The sequence below is a fragment of the Bos grunniens genome, chromosome 5 (assembly GCF_055505025.1).
Source record: "Bos grunniens cultivar Pamir isolate PY7600 chromosome 5, Bosgru_T2T1.0, whole genome shotgun sequence".
NCBI classification, from domain to species: Eukaryota; Metazoa; Chordata; class Mammalia; order Artiodactyla; family Bovidae; genus Bos; species Bos grunniens.
In genome coordinates this window covers 113,110,642-113,128,723 of record NC_141169.1, presented here as the reverse complement: position 1 = coordinate 113,128,723, position 18,082 = coordinate 113,110,642, and the positions used below count along the sequence as shown (strand labels likewise).

The following is an 18,082-nucleotide window of genomic DNA, read 5'->3' as shown; positions in this document are numbered from 1 at the left end:
AGGGTCTTTTCCAAGGAGTCAGTTCTTCGCATCAGGTAGCCAATGTATTGGAGTTTCAGCTTCAGCATCAGTCCTTCCAATAAATATTCAGGACTTACTTCCTTTAGGATGAACTGGTTGGATCTCCTTGCAGTCTAAGGGACTCTCAAGAGTCTTGTCCAACACCACAGTTCAAAAGCATCAATTCTTCTGTGCTCAGCTTCCTTTATAGTCCAACTCTCACATCCATACATGACTACTGGAAAAACCATAGCCTTGACTAGATGGACCTTTGTTGGCAAAGTAATGTCTCTGCTTTTGAATATGCTATCTAGTTTGGTCATAGCTTTTCTTCCAAGGAGGAAGCATCTTTGGCTGCAGCCACCACCTGCAGCGATTTTGGAGCTCAAGAAAATAACGTCTGTCACTATTTCCATTGTTTCCCCATCTGTTTGCCATTGATCTTCATTTTTTGAATGTTGAGTTTTAAGCCAGCTTTTCATTCTCCTCTCACTTTCATCAAGAGGCTCTTGAGTTCCTCTTCACTTTCTGCCATAAGGGTGGTGTCATCTGGGTATCTGAGGTTATTGATATTTCTCCTGGCAATCTTGATTCCAGCTTGTGCTTCATCCAGCCCAACATTTCACATGATGTACTCTGCATATAAGTTAAATAAGCAGGGTGGCAATATACAACCTTGACGTACTCCTTTCCCGATTTGGAACCAGTCTGTTGTTCCATGTCCAGTTCTACCTGTTGCTTCTTGACCTGTATACAGATTTCCCAGGAGGCAAGTAAGGTGGTCTGGTTTTCCCATCTCTTTAAGAATTTTCCACAGTTTGTTGTGATCCACAGAGTCAAAGGCTTTGGTGTAATCAATAAAGCAGATGTTTTTCTGGAATTTGCTTGCTTTTTCTGTGATCCAACAAGATATTGGCAATTTGATCTCTGGTTCCTCTGCCTTTTCTAAATCCAGCTTGAACATCTGGAAGTTCTTGGCTCAGGTACTGTTGAAGCCTGGCTTGGAGAATTTTGAACATTACTTTGCTAGCGTGTGAGATGAGTGCAATTGTGTGGTAGTTTGAGCATTCTTTGGCATCACCCTTCTTTGGCATTGGAATGAAAACTGACCTTTTCCGGTCCTGTGGCCATGCCTGAGTTTTCCAAATTTGCTGGCGTGTTGAGTGCAGCACTTTAGCAGCATCATCATTTAGGATTTGAAATAGCTCAACTGGAATTCCATCACATTAGTAATTGTTCTTATCGAAATTTAACTGAATTTTTTCAGTGGGTCTCTGCAACCTTAGTTTATTTCTTTTTAAATATCCTAGGAAGTGTTGATACTTTCTTTGCAGTACAGTCTTGATAAAAATTTTTTTTGTTATTGAATAATACCAGTCTCAGGTTAAGATGTTTGATGGACTCTAATCTTTTTAAAATTATGAAGCATTGCAAATTGGAATTGACTCTCTGAGTATAAGGAGTTCAATAAACTCACTATCTTAGGGTTCTTCCTGGTGATCGAGTGGTTTAGACTCTGAGCTCACAATGCAGAGGGCATGAGTTTGATCCCTAGTCAGGGGACTAAGATCCTGCATGTTACAGGCAATGGCAAAAAATAAATAAATAAATAAACTCAGTATCTTAAAGGGCCAAAGCTTCTTCCAGCTGGCACGTTACAGACACCATGTAGTTCAGTGGCTGTCCTGTGTGTACTGTCCGCAGACTGCGTCTCGTGTGTGTCTGTATGGACTGGAGAATTGATGTCTGTGACAGGAAACATGTAACCCTGGTGAGTGAGTCTCCACTGAGCACCCTGAATTCCAGGGAAAATGTCTGGATTTGCAGAAGAATTAACATGCAGTATACTCTTGCTTCAGTGGAGAAAAGTGAAGGGAGGTAACTTTGTGCTGGAGGAGTTCTAGCAGCTTTTGACTTTGAAAAATATGAAGAATCAAAGACATAGGATAAGAATCAAAGACAATGAAGAGCCAGCAGAAATGTAGTTTGACATCAGCTAATAGGTTTTTCCCTGGAACTGTGCACTGATAACTTGGTTGTTAGTTTATAATATGGGCAGCTTGTTTGGCTGGTGGCATCTGGGCTGCTGAGGAAGAGCAGATGGTGGTATGCGAGAGGCTAGCACAGACTCTTGGATTCCTTGCCTCATTGGCTCAGCACCCCACTACCTAAAGGGAAGAACCTGCCTTTGTGGTTTCTTTAGGCTCGTCTTGCTGATACACAGTGCAGCCTGGAGACCTTGAAGAAAAACGGAGCACGGTGGGGATGTCAGTCGTTCAGAAGCTTCTCTAGCTGCTGCCTTCCCTGTGCACTAATGACAGGAGGAGACTGGAGGAAACTAGCTCCAAAAGGGGGCCCTCTGTAGCATGAGGTGGGCAGAAAGATCCTGGGGTTCCCTGGAAGGATGACAGTTACCTCCAGAGCACTGTCTGTATAAAGAAGACTGTAAACCACTAAAGAGAGAAAGAGCCATAAAAGTGCGGTACTCTTTCTGTTTGTAAATGTAGACTTTTACTTCAGTTTAAAAAAAAAATGTAAACTGTACTTGAAATTCTTCTGTTTAGGCTGAAGTGTCACTGCCTCGTTTCACTGTAGAGGGAAATTTAAGGAGGAAGGTTTAAATACAGTCCTTTTGGCCTTTACAGTCTGGGGTCCCAAGGAAGACAGTTTCTTTTCGTATTGTACAAAGTCATTTGTAAAAACTAAACATTTTAAAAAGATGGTTAAAACATTTTTGAGTATGTAATTTTAGGAAGGTTGCAGCCTCTAATTTTTTTCCTCGAGAAGCATGTTAATCGGTATGCCTCTTTCTCCTCAAGGCATCATTGCTCAAGAAAGGCACATCCAGTTAGAAAACTCTGTCTCGGCCTTTCTGTTTCAGAAAGCGGTGCTTGCGGGACCCGGTCAGCCTGCTCCCCATGGTGTGCTGACTGCTTATCCGTGCTCTTTGTTGTCTCTGGTCTTTGCATGACTCAGTGTTAGTCAGAGGCCAAACGAAGAAATCCCAGGGGAGATTGTGACTGGCTCCCTTTTTTGGGTGATAGCTTTTATTTAATTTACTCGGTCATGTAATGTAGGCAGATATTAACAGTTTGAGAAATCCTAAAGGAATGTCAGTTCCAAGCACAACATCTTTATAAGAAAACAGTTGTGAATTCACTAAAATGTGAACTTAGTTAAACAGATTTTTATACCTTGTTCTCCCTATTTTCTGCTCAGAGTAATTTTGTCTGTTTAATGGGAGATCGTGGGCTGCCCTAAAAGTGGAAGACTGAAGTTGAACAACAGTGAAAAGAACCATTTGCTGAACATCTTCTGTACCTGTGGCATACTGATTGTTGATTGATTGTCCCACTAAAGTCACCCTAAAACCACATGAATTTGGTGATGTTACCCCCATTTTCAGGAGGGACGAAAGCTCAGAGACGTTAAGAGACTTACTCAAAGCCAGACTGGTGGTAGGCGGTAAAAGGCAGAGTTGGAACAAAGATCTGTCTGGTTCCAAGTGCAAAGCGCTCAGCCTCCTGTCACATTGCCGCTATCGTGCTTCAGAGGGTAGAGAATCTTGGTAGATCTCGGACAGACGAAAAAGCAGTCTGGTTCTTTGGTGGTTCATTTGCTTACTCTCTGTGTCTCCCCTTCTTCCCCAGCACCTAGCATGTGCATGACGCACACTCAATAAATATTTACTGAAAGAACAATTAACCACGGAAAATGGAAGTGAAAGGACATTTTTGTAAAATTTTTGCAACTATATGCTGTATTTGTAAGTATAGTAAAGTACATCTTAGACTAATATTTCTCAGGTTTATTCATGGCACATATAGATATTTGAATAAGAATAAAACATTTACAGTTCTATATGATTTCTGGAGATTATCAACAGCCTGACCTCTCATTTCCCTCCTCCTAACCAGCCTCCCCACTGAGAGAGTCTTGATTCTCTTTATTTCACACTGCTGTTAGATTGTCCTTTCCTTCTCTCTCTCCTCCATTGCCCAAGAAATTATTGTCACATCTTTGCTTTTGTAGCTTCCTCTCCCTTTGATTGCAATTCCTTTCCCCATCTTTTTGGTTTGACTTTTAAAACAAAACAAAACATTCAGGTCTTGGCTTGCGTGTCTTCTCTGACTCCTTCCAACCTAATTAGTTCCCCTCTTTATGTTCCTCTCAGAGTATTTGTCATGCTGATGATTGTATAATTGGGTACACGTCTGTCTGTTTCTTTGCACAGCCTGTATTGTAAGCTCCATGAGGGGAGTGAATAGAATGTTTTTATGTGTGTGTCGTGGTGCCTGGTTCATGGTAGGCAGGCAGTAAATGTGGAATGAAAAATAAGTAAACGGTGTAGCTTGCACAGTTCCACCATACATCTCACAGAACCATTTCATTTTAGAAATGGAGCCTCTCAGCTCTAGCCCCTCCTCCCATTTAGAGATGAGGATGACGCTCTGCAGTCCTACAACTAAGTAATTAATAATTAGCTGCACAGCTGAAAAACAGAGCTCCCGAGTTCTAGCCCAGTGTCCTTTCTTTCATTGTTTTTTTTTTTAAAAAGGATTTTTTTGCTTATTATAAAGGCAGTAGTTGTTTAATGTAGAAAATTTAGAAGATACAGATAAACAAAAGGGAAAAGTAGAAAATAAAAACATCCTATTCCCACCACCATCCAGACATGTTTATCTGTGTGTTCTATGACTGTGTGATGACCACAGCGTGCATTTACTGAATCCCATGTTTAGGACAGGCACTGTCATAAGTGCTTTGTAGGTATTTCATCATTTATGATAGCACCCCTGTGGGATGAATACTGTTATCCGCATTTTTCAGATGAGGAAATGAAGGCATACAGATGTTATCTTAAGGTCATACAGCTGGAAAGTGGTAGAGAGAGACAAGATTTAAACCCAGGCAGTCTAGCTCTAGAGTTTATATTCTTAACTCTTACATTCTTAACTATGATTCCATTCTGTCTCTATGCATATTATTTCATAATCTTTTTTTTTTTAATTGAGATCAGTGTATATACAGTAATGGGCACCCTTTCTAGGAGTACAGCTTAGTACATCTTGGTAAAAGGCAAGCAACAGCCACAACCGAGAGAGACTATTTCCATCAGAAACACTCCCAGCTTCTGGCAGCCACTGATCTTATTTCTGCCCTTACAGTTTGCCTCTTCTTGAATTTCATATAAATGTGTGGTCATTTAACGTGTGGCCTTTCGTGTTTGTCTTGTTTCACTCAGCACAGTGCTTCTCAGGTTCATATGTACTGATGTCTATACCTGCAGTTCAGGGATTTTTTAAAAATCACTGAATAATATTTCATTGTATGGATACACCACAATTTTTATTCTGTTCACAAGTTAAAGGACATTTGGATTTCCCCCCTCCCTAGTTTTTGGCAATAAAACTGCTCTGAATATTCATGTACAGCTCTTTATGTGGTCATTTGTTTTCATTTCCCTTTGTTTGAATACTCAGGAATGAGATTACGGGATTGTATAAGTTTAACTTTCCAAAGTGGCATTATCATTTTGCATTCTGCCCAGTGTCTGAAAGTCCCAGTTGTTCCCCATCCTCGCCAGCAAATTATTTCATCAGTAGTATTTGTATTCTGATGTGGGCTACATCCATGGGGTCGCAAAGAGTCAGACATGATTGAGCAACTTAACACTTTTACTTTTTCATTAGCCAAATAAATCTCTTCGCACAGTCTTGTTGGGAAAAGTTGTTGCTTAAATTTTCTGATATTTTTTCTTTTTCATTTCCCATTTGCTTTCCTTTCCATTTTACAAATGTTTATTGATCATCCTGCAATGCAGCGGGGTGGATGAGGATGAGTGAATCTACTCGGAGCCCTCCAGTTGGTCCCTGGAGTGGAGGCTATGCATGTGATGGTGATGCCGTAGATTATTAAATGACACTTAGACTTCACCTGTTTTCCTGTTGGAACAAATTGCTCTGCATGGAGGTTTTTGCTTCTGTGTCTCTGCCCTGTATGCCTTGCACAGCTTTCAAGTGCGTATGAGCCTTGTGAGGAGAGGAATATGGTGCCACATCGGGCACCAGCTGTGCCGCCAGCCTTTCACCACCACCTGCTTCAGGTGGAAATGCCAGGGAGTATCATGGTGGCAGCTGTTGCTATAATGAGCTGGGTAGGGTTTTCAGCTCACTCTGTTAGTGTAGTCGCCCCAGTCGCCGCCTCAGTGACTTGCATGGTGGGACTGTGACGTCTAAGGAGCAGAATCAGATGGTGAGAGAAAGTGCGGCCAACGAGGTGGGAGTGTGGGTCTTACCTGTGGATCTCAGGTTCGGGGCTGCCACTGTTGCTGCAATGCACTGTCTCTGACGTCAGTCAGCTTCTTAAGAGCCTTTGTTTTCTTTCTAAAAGAGCAAGTCAAGTATGTCTCGAGCTGTATCTTTTTTTGGAGATTTTTATCAGCAAAATACTTTGCTAAGAAATGTGTCTCTTCACTCATTTCGTTCATTCATTGGGCACCTTTACTAGCTAACCACTGTTTGTGGTTCCCTTCTTAGTGTTGTGATATGGCTTGTTTCAAAGTAAATTCTTTTGAGTTTTTCTCTTAGTATCTTCCCCTCCTCCCAGTTTGATATCTTTGATCTATAAACATTTTAAAAGCAAATGTCAAGTGAAATAAAATAGTATTATAGCTCCTTGTTCCACTTTGGTGCCGACTTTGCACAAGAAAGGAGGGAGGAGGAGGAGAGAAGAGAGCTGGGTCATGTGATGCTGCTTGTCTGGCAGAAGCCTTTTGGTTCTGAGCAGAGAAACCAACTGTTTACTATTTTGGGTGAATGAGGTTGGTTGGTTGCTACGAGCATTTTCTCTCAGGGAACCCTCCTGTCTTCCAGCTCTACACGTCGAAATCATCCCAGTGCTGCTTTTTGGCATTTGGGCAGAGGAGGGAGGTGTCTGTGTCGAGGCCCAGTGCTGACAGGAAGAAATGTTTTCCAGGAGACTTACTGATTCTGACCTTCTGCTGTCACTGCCTTTAATGCCACACTCCCTAAGTAAACTTGGGGTCTGGCTGTTCTTGCAGGTCCGAGGGCTGCAGAAATGAAGTACCCACTTTAACTAAAAGAGCCATGCTGATCAGATTTACTGCACATAATAAATGGACTCTTTAAAGAGCGAGGGCAGGAGGATGAGTTTGTTGCAACACTGGCCTTTGGAGTCTCACCTCTCCCCCAGCGTGCTGGAGGAGAGGGCCAGGATTTATCAGCCCACCTGCAGGATCCTGCCGCTCTCATGGATTGTCCTGAAGCCGGGGAAGGACAGCCGCTCAGCCATGTGCCTGGCCCCTTATCACAGTTTACGGGAAGGTTGGCATATTTGTCCCTTGGGGATTTGCATGTATTTTTTGTCTTCGCCTCTGTTTACTGCTGTCTTTTTTATCCCCTCCCTGTTTCTCTATAGCCATGCACGCTTTGACTTTGCATGGTTTATCCTTTGGATGGTTTTTATTGAAGCTTATTGAGCACTAAGCGGATAGATAACTGAGCAGGGACCTGTAGGGTGTATTTCATGACCTGATGGGACAGTGTCTAGGATGTTTCACTTTATTACTCCTTTCCTTTCACCCGTGCAGAGCTCATGTATCAAATTGAGATTATGGAAGAAGAAAGAAAAGTCTTTTCTTTAGTAAGGTGGGATTCTTCCCATGTATGTAGATCAAACACAGTGTTTTTATTAGTAAAACATACACTGGCCATGAGTACTATACTAATCAGTAGGAGCTGTTGATGATGACTTCAGTTTCTTCTATTAAGTACTGAAAGCAGATAGATAACCTCTAAGAGCTTGTAACACTAAGACACCATAATTTAAAATAAAATACCACTTGAAAGGTTTTTATTTATATTGCATGTTAGTTTTGGTTAGGGTGGACAGTTTGAACTAGCCTTGCAGTCTTTTGTGTAATTGCAGAATTAGAATCATATCCAAGTCTATGGAAGACAGCAGGAAACTATTTATAAGGGAACACCCATGAGGAGTTTTCCTTGAGACCATCTCTTGGAGTTCTGGGCGGGGGGAATATTGAAACTGCTGGAAAAAAAGTCTTTCAGAGGGTTTCTGGGTTATGAAAAATAGGAGGATACAGACTTGATCCAAATTCTATCAAATGTAGATGGAAAAGAATTATTAACATTTACCTTCTCCTAGCTTGGAAATCTTCTATTATCCATGATCAGAATTTAAATACAGTCTCTACTATTGGTCACATAAATTCTGCTTCTCTAAAAACTTGGATATAACTTTTGAATTTTTGAGATTTCTTTGGGACTTTACTAACATTTGACAGGATGAGTTGAGCATGTGGCATCACAATGAATGAGTTCATTGAATAGGTCATGAGTGTTTATTGGTGCCCGGTTTGCAAAGAGAATACTTTAAAAAACTGGTTGAGAGGCAGTTGATTTTTCTTTGAATATCTAGATGTGTTCTGGACTAATGTCAAGGGAACACCATGGCAACATTAGTGGGAAGACTGAGCGGCAGAGAAAATATGACTCAGGACTTAAGACTTTGTGCTGCTCTGTTGACTTTTTATATTCCAGGGAACTGTGGTGTTTTAGATTCCCAGTCTGATCATTACGAGCATCTTTAAATGCAGGAGTATATAGGAAATAGAAATGCAGAGTTCTTTTCATAAGTAGGGTCAGAATGGTAGTTTTAGACAACTGTCCTAAGCAATTGACTGTATGTTTTTCTGGCTTTAAACCACGCTTAGAACCCTGTATTTAGAATTCTGTATGTCTTCCTGATCTCAAGTAGACTCATATTTTACTTTCTACAAATATATATAAACATTGTTTTTTAATATTAGCATTTTGTAAACTGCAGAAAAGAAATAGGCTGTGCATTAGATAGAAAAGATGCTTGATGTTACTTCTTTCGAGGTGAAGCAGGTGTCTGAAGAGTAAAGATAGTTCTTCCTTTAAATACTCAAAAGAAACTCAGTGGAAGTAACTTCCTACTCTTGTGCTTTATTATTATCAATGAATCTTGAATAATATTTTTTCTTCTTTCATAGTTTCTTAATTGTCTTTTTTTTTCTTAATAAAAAAGTAGATTCTAAAAGCTGGCACATGTTTTGAGAGATAATTGTTTATAGGAGGCCATGTGTAACACTTTTCTCATTGCTTTAGCTGACAGTTGGAAATGGCTAGAAGGATAGAGACCAACCTTTTTTATTTACCTTTTATGGCATTAGGACCTGTGGTTTTCTTTATTAACAGACTTTGGCAAGGATCAGATCTGCATTTTGGGGGAGGAGTGAGCTTGAAGGATTGATCAGCCTTGAAAGATTGACGTTTTGTAGTTGAATACAACCTTCTGTTGCAGTGTTGCCCAGTACCACCGCTGTTCTGTCCACTGTGGTAACCACTAGACACACATAGCTTTGGAGACTTGAAATGTGGTTGGAGTGACTCAGAAAATGACTTTTTAATTTTATTTAATTTCAAATAGCATATGTGGCAAGTAGCTACCGCATTGAATAGCACAGTTGTAGACCCTTCACATTCTGACCTTAGCCTGCTTTCTAGCTACCTTCTACCACTCCTTTTAACGGACTTAATGCTCCAGCTAGACCGCAGCGTGTTGATCGTGTGTTTACCCTTACAGTGTTTCGTAGGCCAGGTCTTGGCTCATGCTTTTACTTTAGTTTTTTGTGGTCCTTCAATGATGGTGTGCATGCTACTGCTCCAGTGAAGCGTACCTAATTCTTTTTGTACTCAATTGATTTATCATCTGCAGTCTCTTAAAGCACTTATAATACGGTGTTTGATTACAGTGATTTTGTTTTACATTTCCTGTCTTCTCCATTATATTTATATATTCCCTGGGGGCCTTATATGGTTGCTGTGATTGTACATATGTGACAGACTTAGCCTATTCTCCTTTTTCTCCTCCAGAATGCTTAGCAAAGTGCATTTATACACATGTGTATTTGTGTTCAGTTGTGTCTAATTCATTGCGACCCCATGAACTGTGGCACACCAGGCTTCTCTGTCCATGGAATTTTCCAGGCAAGAATACTGGAGTGGGTTGCCATTTCCTACTCCAGGGATCTTCATCGGCCCTGTGTCTCCTGCATCTGCAGGCAGACTGTACACCACTGAGCCACCTGGGAAGCCCAGCGTCTATTCATAGAAGGCGGTTGCTGTGCATTAGCTGAGTCTGTTAAGGTTATTGTGCGCTAGAGGGCAGTATCATGCCCATAAGCAAAATGCGGTGTGTGTCCCACAGTGATAGGTTTGGAGCACTCTGTCCTAATTCAGTTTTATTCAATCTCATATTAATAATTATAGCCTTCAGAAGGAACTCACATCTTTTAATTGTCAGTGATATTAATAACCTTTTCACATAATTGTCTTGAATTAGATTCAAAATATAATGTCAGGAAGATCCCCTGGAGAAGGAAATGGCAACCCACTCCAGTATTCTTGCCTGGGAAATCCCATGAACTGAGGAGCCTGGTGGGCTACAGTCCATGGGGTCACAAAAGAGTCGGATATGACTTCATGACTAAACAACAGCAACAATGATGTTGGAACCGGAGACTGGTGAGATTCTCACTGGAAAGAAGTGTAGTGCATCTAGGAAACACTGGCCAAGGCTTTAGGTGTCAGAGATGACTTCCTTGAGGGCAGAAGCCTTTTTATGGTAGACAGCTAGCGCTCAACACTGAGCCAGTGGTCAGGAACCTGAAGTTCTTGGTTTGATCTTGCCAGTGAGGAGCTTGGCTAAATGATTCTAAGCTGAGCAGACCAGTTTCTTTCATTGTGTAGTGAGTATAATATCTGCTCTCCCAACTGATAAGATTGTATGTGTGAAAGTAGCTTTGAAAAGTATTATATAAACGTATTGGGTTATTTTCCTTCTTAATTCCTACCTTTTACCAAGACATGTACATAGTAAGTGATTGATTATATTTATGACGTTAATTTTTTACATTTTATGTAAACCATTTACTCTGTTAAAGGTGGCTGAAAGAGATATTGATGCAATTACTCCCACCTAGAATGCATACACTGAGAAGTGATTATTGTCACAATAGTTTGGTTAAAATATATCCTGTCTTTTGATGTTATGCAGCTTTAAAATTGGGCTTCGCGGGTGGCTCAGCTGTAAAGAATCCGCCTGCCAATGCAGGAGACGTAGTTCAATCCCTGGCTGAGGAAGATCCCCTGGAGAAAAAAAATAGCAACCCATTCTGGTATTCTTGTGTGGGAAATCCCATGAATAGAGGAGCCCGGCAGGCTTCAATCCATGGGGTCAGAAGAGTCAGACAGGACTTAGCAACTAAACAGTAGCAACCACAAGCCTTAAAATTAATTATATGTGATGTATGTAAATTGCAACCCACTCCAGTGTTCTTGCCTGGAGAATCCCAGGGACGGAGGAGCCTGGTGGGCTGCCATCTATGGGGTTGCACAGAGTCGGACACGACTGAAGTGACTTAGCAGCAGCAGATGTATGTGTGTGTAAACTATGTATATATAGTTAAATATAGAGATTCTTTCTCAGTCTCCTCTGTAATGGATTTATCTTTGTGTATCTTCTACCCTTCTTAATACTTAAAATATTCAGAATGAGTCAACTATTCTGAGTTTTTTTTTTTTTTTAACTCATTATAGAAAACCAGGTTTTGGAAATATGTATTAGGATATGTTCTTACAAGGTTTATGGGTTAGAAAAGGAGCAGTCCGTTCTTGAAGGAGGATAGGGTACTGGTTGCTTTTTGCTGAGAACAGCCATCAGCCTGGAGCCTTCTCTAGTAAATCATTAGCTGCATCAAATAAAATGTTCAGCCGAAGTTCACGCAATCTCACAGTTACTAAATGCTCTTGCCAAAGAGAGTTGCAGTCCTAATATCTGCAATCGAATCACTTCCTGTTCAGGCTTGCAGGTGGGGGAAACTGTCTGAAGCTGCAGTCCTGTAAGATTAGTTATAAAGAGCATGCCTTGGTGAGAGCGGCCTTAGTGATAAAAGTGTAGGCTAGCAAGTGGGGAGCTGCAGAGGCTACCCCGCGGATCCCGGGACTAACCAGACTTTGAGGTATGGATCAGGATATGCAAGTGCACTCCCGTGGGGCCACCTACTGAAAGCTCTTCTGGGGCATTCAGATATGTGCTGAGCACACTCGGGCACGGGGCCAGGCAGATGGCACATTCCTGCACCGACCTTCGGAGGCCCGCCAGGCTCCAGAGCTAGCATTGGAGGCGTGGCTCTGCTCTGGAGCGGACAGCCTGCGGGCCTGCGTTTCATCCAGCGTCTGGTCCTCCCCGCTTGAGGGGATGCCCTGGGACTTGGTTTGGTCTCCGAGTCTACCTAGGGGTTGGCACATACACTCATCCCCTTGCCCCTGCTCCATCGTGGAGTTGATTTTCATTGTCTGCACAGCCCCAGAACTGTCTCACATCCTCTAGTGGTTCCTGCAGATTGGGGGTGACCCAGGTTAGCCTTTGTGATGCTGCAGCTCCCCCTGGCCCTCCCCCAGCCTGTCGTCATTGACCCGCATTTTTAGGTTTGACTCAACCTTCCATCCGAGAATAGGTGGGGCTCAATGAGGCTGCAGCCCCCCGTCCCTTTATTTTGCTTTGGTGCATCCCTTGGACTGTGTAAAGGAAATTCGGGTGTGATACACAACTTGGGCTTCACCTTACCCCTCTCCCCGCCCTTTTCCTGTTGCCCTTTTGATTTGTTTTAATCTGATACTGAGCCTCTCCTCCCCCCAGTCACTCACCAGTGGAGTCTCCGAAGCTATTTCTGTCGGTTTAATGATCCCCAGCTGTTGCTGTAGTTCTGGTTGCTTTCATGCCCCAGAGAGGCAGAAGAGCCAGAGACAGAGGGGTCTTGCTTGTGTATCACACAGTGTGTCAAACACGTCGAATGCACTTTTCTGAAACAACTACAAGGAGACTTCTTAGGGAGGGATGTTATTAATGCTGGGACGATTCGAAAGTGCAGGAGGAAGGAAGCTATAAGCTGGTATCCGGGATAATTTAAAAATAAGCATTCTGCTAAAAGGCGTGGCACCCTCTGCCGTCACTCAGAATCATGCTAGAAGGTGCGGTGTGTGGTCACTGGGTAATCGGCTGGTCCCTTTGCATTCTACTTCCATTTTAGCTTTGGAGCTGCACTGTCCCCTCTGACCCATTGTATATGTTGAAGAGCCAAACATCTAAATTAAAAGGAGGTTTCTGTGATGGGAAGACAGAGAGAAATCATTCCTGAAGTGGCCAGAAGGCATGGATTTCAGTTCTGCTTTAACTTAATGCAGGTTTGTTTCGTAAAATTCTGTGTAAAACCTGCAGTAATGAAATGCTCCACTTGCAAACCTGACCACAGAAACTTCAGGAAATAGAGAGTTGTAGTTCTCCTAACAACCCTTAGACCGCCCTTAGAGTTACTTACACATTTACTTTTGTGATGTCTTTACTAAGTAAGCCTGGGGGGATGGGGCATGGGAAAATCCTACAGTAGTTAGATGGGCTACTGTATTTTAATAGACTGACTTTTCTGATCTTGAGAATTTTAACTCTTCCAACGATTTTAGCTGATAGAGTTGTAGCTTTCACACCTCATATACTACGTGAAATTTAATTTTATGGATCTCGTTCTTCTGCAGAAAAGAATTTTGCTGCTGTTGTTCAGTTGCCCAGTTGTGTCCTACTCTTTGTGACCCCAGGGACTGCAGCACGCCATGAGGGGCCTACCTGCCCCTCACCATCTCCCAAAGTTTGCCCAGCTCCATGTCCATTGCATCAGTGACGCCATCGAGCCATCTCATCCTCTAACACCCTTTTCTCCTTCTGCCCTCAATCTTTCCCACATCAGGACTTTTCCAGTGAGTTGGGTATTTGCCTCAGGTGACCAGAATACTTGAGCTTCAGCTTCAGCGTCAGTCCTTCCAGTGAATATCCAGGGTTGATTTCCCTTAAGATTGATGGCCTCCTTTATCACAGTCATGATTATCCCACCATGTTGTGTGTTTTCAAATCCGTATTATAAAGATACAGAAGGAATAAATGCTCTCATATAGTTTTAAGAGAAAACTTTTTGGGCTCACTTCTGGCTTGCTGTGGAAGAACTACCCTGTTCCAAGTTTTGAATCTGTTCGCCTGTCACCTGCCCACAGCAAAGTTGGGTGCACATGTCAGCACCAGTTACACAGGGCATGCATGCTTGGTCACTTCAGTCACATCCAACTCTTTGTGACCCTATGGACTGTAGCCCGCCAGGCTCCTCTGTCCATGGGATTCTCCAGGCAAGGATACTGGAGTAGGTTGCCAAGCCCTCCTCCTCCAGGGGAATCTTCCCGACCCAGGGATCGAACCCACGTCTCCTGCATCTCCTGCATTATAGGCAGGTTCCTTACCACTGAGCCGCCTGGGAAGCCCCCACCAGTTATACGGCAGGGAAATAGCAAGTGAAATTTGAAGCAGCCCATGTTTTCTGGGTGAACGTGCAGAACTAACGTGACAGGAAAAGTGCTGTTCCTGGTGCCTTTAAAGCTGGAAGGGCTTGTTCAGACGGCTCTGCCAGTCTAAAGGAAGTACATTCCCAGTTTATCTCCATCTTTCAGACGTGTGGTGCAAGTACACGTTATTCTCAGGTCTTCTGTGGTGGGTCGTTTGAGCGCTGCCTTGTTGATCCTCCGGCAAGAGACTGGAGACATTGAAGTGGCTGGCAATTTGCAATCTGTCTGCTGCAGTTAGAAAAGATCACTTCAGGGGTGTGATGAGCAGCTACCCAAAATGAAATGGTGAGCCTCAGGTTTTTGAGGACGTGGGAGTTTAATTTATTTGCTTACTTATATGTAATTATTAGTATTTTTGCCATGACTCTGGCATTAAATATGATGTAATAGAAAAAGCACAGACTTTGGGATCAGACCAACTTGTGTTTGAACTCTGGCTCTACCTCTTACTAGCTGTGCAAACAGTAATTAACCTCTTTGAACCTCTTCTTCTTCATCTATAAAATAGAGGCAGTACGTACCTTAAGTAGCTGCCGAGATTGAATGAGTCCTTGTAGTAGGGTACCCAACTCAGTGACTGCATAGTAAAGTTCAGTGTGTTCAATTCATTTCTTAAGTCTCAGTTTCTTTCTCAAGACAAGTCTTTTCTAATTTTGGTACCTTTGCATTTGCTATTTTTGTTGCCTGGAATACTCTTTTCTCCAGATCTTTTCATGGTTTCTCATATTATTTAGATTTCTGCATCTGTCTCCTCAGAAGGGCCTTGCCTGTGAACTCAGTATAAAATGACCACCCAACCTCTCTCTCTTTCCTTTTATTCTACTGTTATTTTTCTTCATATAATGTCCACTGTAAGTTATATAACTTATTTACTATGTTTTCCACAGTAGAACATACACTGTGTGAGGGCAGGGATGCCATCTGTCCATGTTACTGCTATATCACCTGACACAGTGCCTAGCGCATAGTAGGTGCCTGATAAATATTAGTTTGATTAATGAATGAATGAGTCAACCCAGAACCTCCCTAGTACCAGGAAAGAGCCCCTGGCAGGTTGCAGAGAGGTAATTGTACCAGGAAGCAGGTGCTCTCCGCCTGTTCAGCATGGATGTTCCCACATTTGAGCTCCAAGTGGAAAGTGGGCCTGTGGAGTTCTCTGGGATCCTACCCGACTGCCTCCCACCTCTGGGAGGAGCCCCTTTGAATGACCTTTACAAGTGACCACTGTTATCTATAGTCTCTGTTTCTGTTGGAATTTGAATAGAGGGAGCCTTTTCAATTCTGGAGTTCTGGAATGCCATATGCTATTAGCTGAAATCACCTGGACTTTCCCCTGGTTCATAAGAATATAGATCATTTTTTTCCAGTCACTCATGCAGATAACATTACTAATACAGTGTCATTTTTAAAAGTGTGGAACTGGTGTGTGTTGTGGAAGAAGAGAAGCACAATATGTAGTAGTGGTCACAAGCTCAGCTTGTCGGTTGAGATAGAGCTGGGCTCCAGTTTCTGCTCTCTACCCTTTACCTACCCTATGACCTTGAGTAATTGCTTAATTTCCCTAAGGTTCAGTTTTCTCATCTACAAATAGTATAATTATAACATCTTCCACATAGCTTTGTTTCAAGAATTAAATAAGATGATGCATGCGTGTTTCCACCATTTTATAAGTATTATTACACAATACAGAGCCCTTTTATTTTTCATACTTCAGTAGTTCAAGTTAAATTTTCACAAGCTTATCTTTTGTAAATTACCAGATTTACCAGCCCAGGAGAATACCTCATCACTGCCTGTCTCTCTGCTGGTATTCAGATTAAATAGAAGATATTTATCTTTTTTTGATAATATTATTTCTGATTTCTAAAGCAGATTATTTGAGAGATCATATTTACATATTTCATCAACATTACATATTAAGTCGTATTTACACACTGTTTAGAGAGATGAGACATTTGTGGGATTTTGAAAGGGTTGAATGAGCATATCGCTAAAATAGTGATTTTGGTATGTGTAGTTTTTAAAGAATTAGGTATTCCTGTCTTCAAGTCTTCAACGTTCCATTGTTTATTGTATTTGTTTATGCCACAAATCATTTTATAATTTGAATTTATTAGACTGTTATTTGTTACAACCAATCGTTTATAGGAATTAGTCATTTCTTTCTGTCCAACACATGGTAGCACTTCAGTTTGAAAACCCTGACCCTGAATATGTTTTCATAACTGATTCATACATCTCTCTGAAAGGAGAGTCAAAGTCATGGGTTTCTAAAGTAAGCTTTTTGTTTCAGAATAATTTTGCACTTACAAAAAGGTTGCACAGATGGAACAGGGAGCTCTCGTATACCGTTCACTGGCTGCCCCAAATGTTAGCATCTTGCATACCTGTGGTGCATTTGTCAAAACTAAGATTAACATTGGTTACACTGCTAAGTAAACTCCACGCTTTATTTAGATCTCATTTGTTTTCCCACTCATCTCCTTTTTCTGTTCCAAGATCCAGTCTAGAATACCGCAGTGCATTTGGCCATATGATTTTTAGATGGTGGATCAGTAGGATCTCAGAGAAAATCAACTTTTCCTTCTCTCACCTCTACCTCCTCCTTTTTGTCTTTACTCCGTATCTGACTTTTAGCAGGTCCTTCTTTGGCAACAAATAAAGGGACCCTTCTGGGTCCGTTAACCACTGCTTTGGTATTGACAGCTCAGAATTTCAGGCACGTGCTTTGAACACTTACTGTACATTTAATTTTATTAATGAATGAGTGCTGATTCTTCTGCCTTTCTCTGTCTCTCACTCCTTATGCGTACCAGGTCGTCTGGAGTCCGGGAACAGAGCGTGCTGCTTCACTCACTGCGTGTCCCAGAACTGCCTTCCAGAAGCCTTCCAGAAGGAAGCAGTTCTCCCCTCCTCTTCCCTCTCCCCCTCCCTCCTGCCCCACACAACTTGGGGTGTGATTTTAAACAAGGAGGTTTTTATATAAGGCCCTTTTACTCTGCAAAATAGAGTTTCTCTTTGGGGGTATGGTACCAGGTTACACTCCTAGCAGTTCTTGCTCCTGTCCAAGAGAAAAGCTATCTGATGTAAAGACCTCTAGTGAGACATTTATAGTCTGTGATACGGTTTTTTTTTTTTTATTTTATTTTTAAACTTTACATAATTGTATTAGTTTTGCCAAATATCAAAACGAATCCACCACAGGTATACATGTGTTCCACTTTCACATACATGAGGTTTTTTGGAGCTTCAAAGGGCAGGAGTTATTTTACCAAATTGTATTACAGTGAGAAAAATTGAGGCTAAAAAGAAATCCAGTGACTTGATTAGGTAGCAGCAGAGCCAGGACTGGAACCCCTGCCTTCCCATTCTTCCATGTTTTGGTCTACCCTTAAAGGTTAGTACTATTTAAAATACTGTTGTTTACATTAAAAGCACAGGCCAGAAATACATTTTTAGTGCCATGTACACTATGCTAGGCTTCCCTTGTGGCTCAGATGGTAAAGCATCTGCCTGCAATGTGGGAGACCCGGGTTCGATCCCTGGGTCGGGAAGATCCTCTGAAGATG

At 41.9% G+C, this 18,082-nt stretch overlaps 1 protein-coding gene across 6 annotated transcripts in view; it reads left to right on the top strand.

Moving 5' to 3' along the window:
- MRTFA (myocardin related transcription factor A) overlaps positions 1 to 18,082 on the top strand; it is a 211,361-nt gene that overhangs the window by 141,151 nt on the left and 52,128 nt on the right. The window contains exon 1 of one of the 6 annotated variants that reach the window (XM_086402969.1): positions 6,802 to 7,346. The exons of 4 other annotated variants lie outside the window; for them this stretch is intronic. In XM_086402969.1, the coding sequence (XP_086259095.1) occupies positions 7,139 to 7,346 (208 nt within the window). In that variant the 5' untranslated portion in view covers positions 6,802 to 7,138. Of the gene's footprint in view, positions 1 to 6,801; positions 7,347 to 18,082 lie in introns of those variants that run through there. One more of the 6 variants, XM_086402971.1, reaches the window with a different exon arrangement.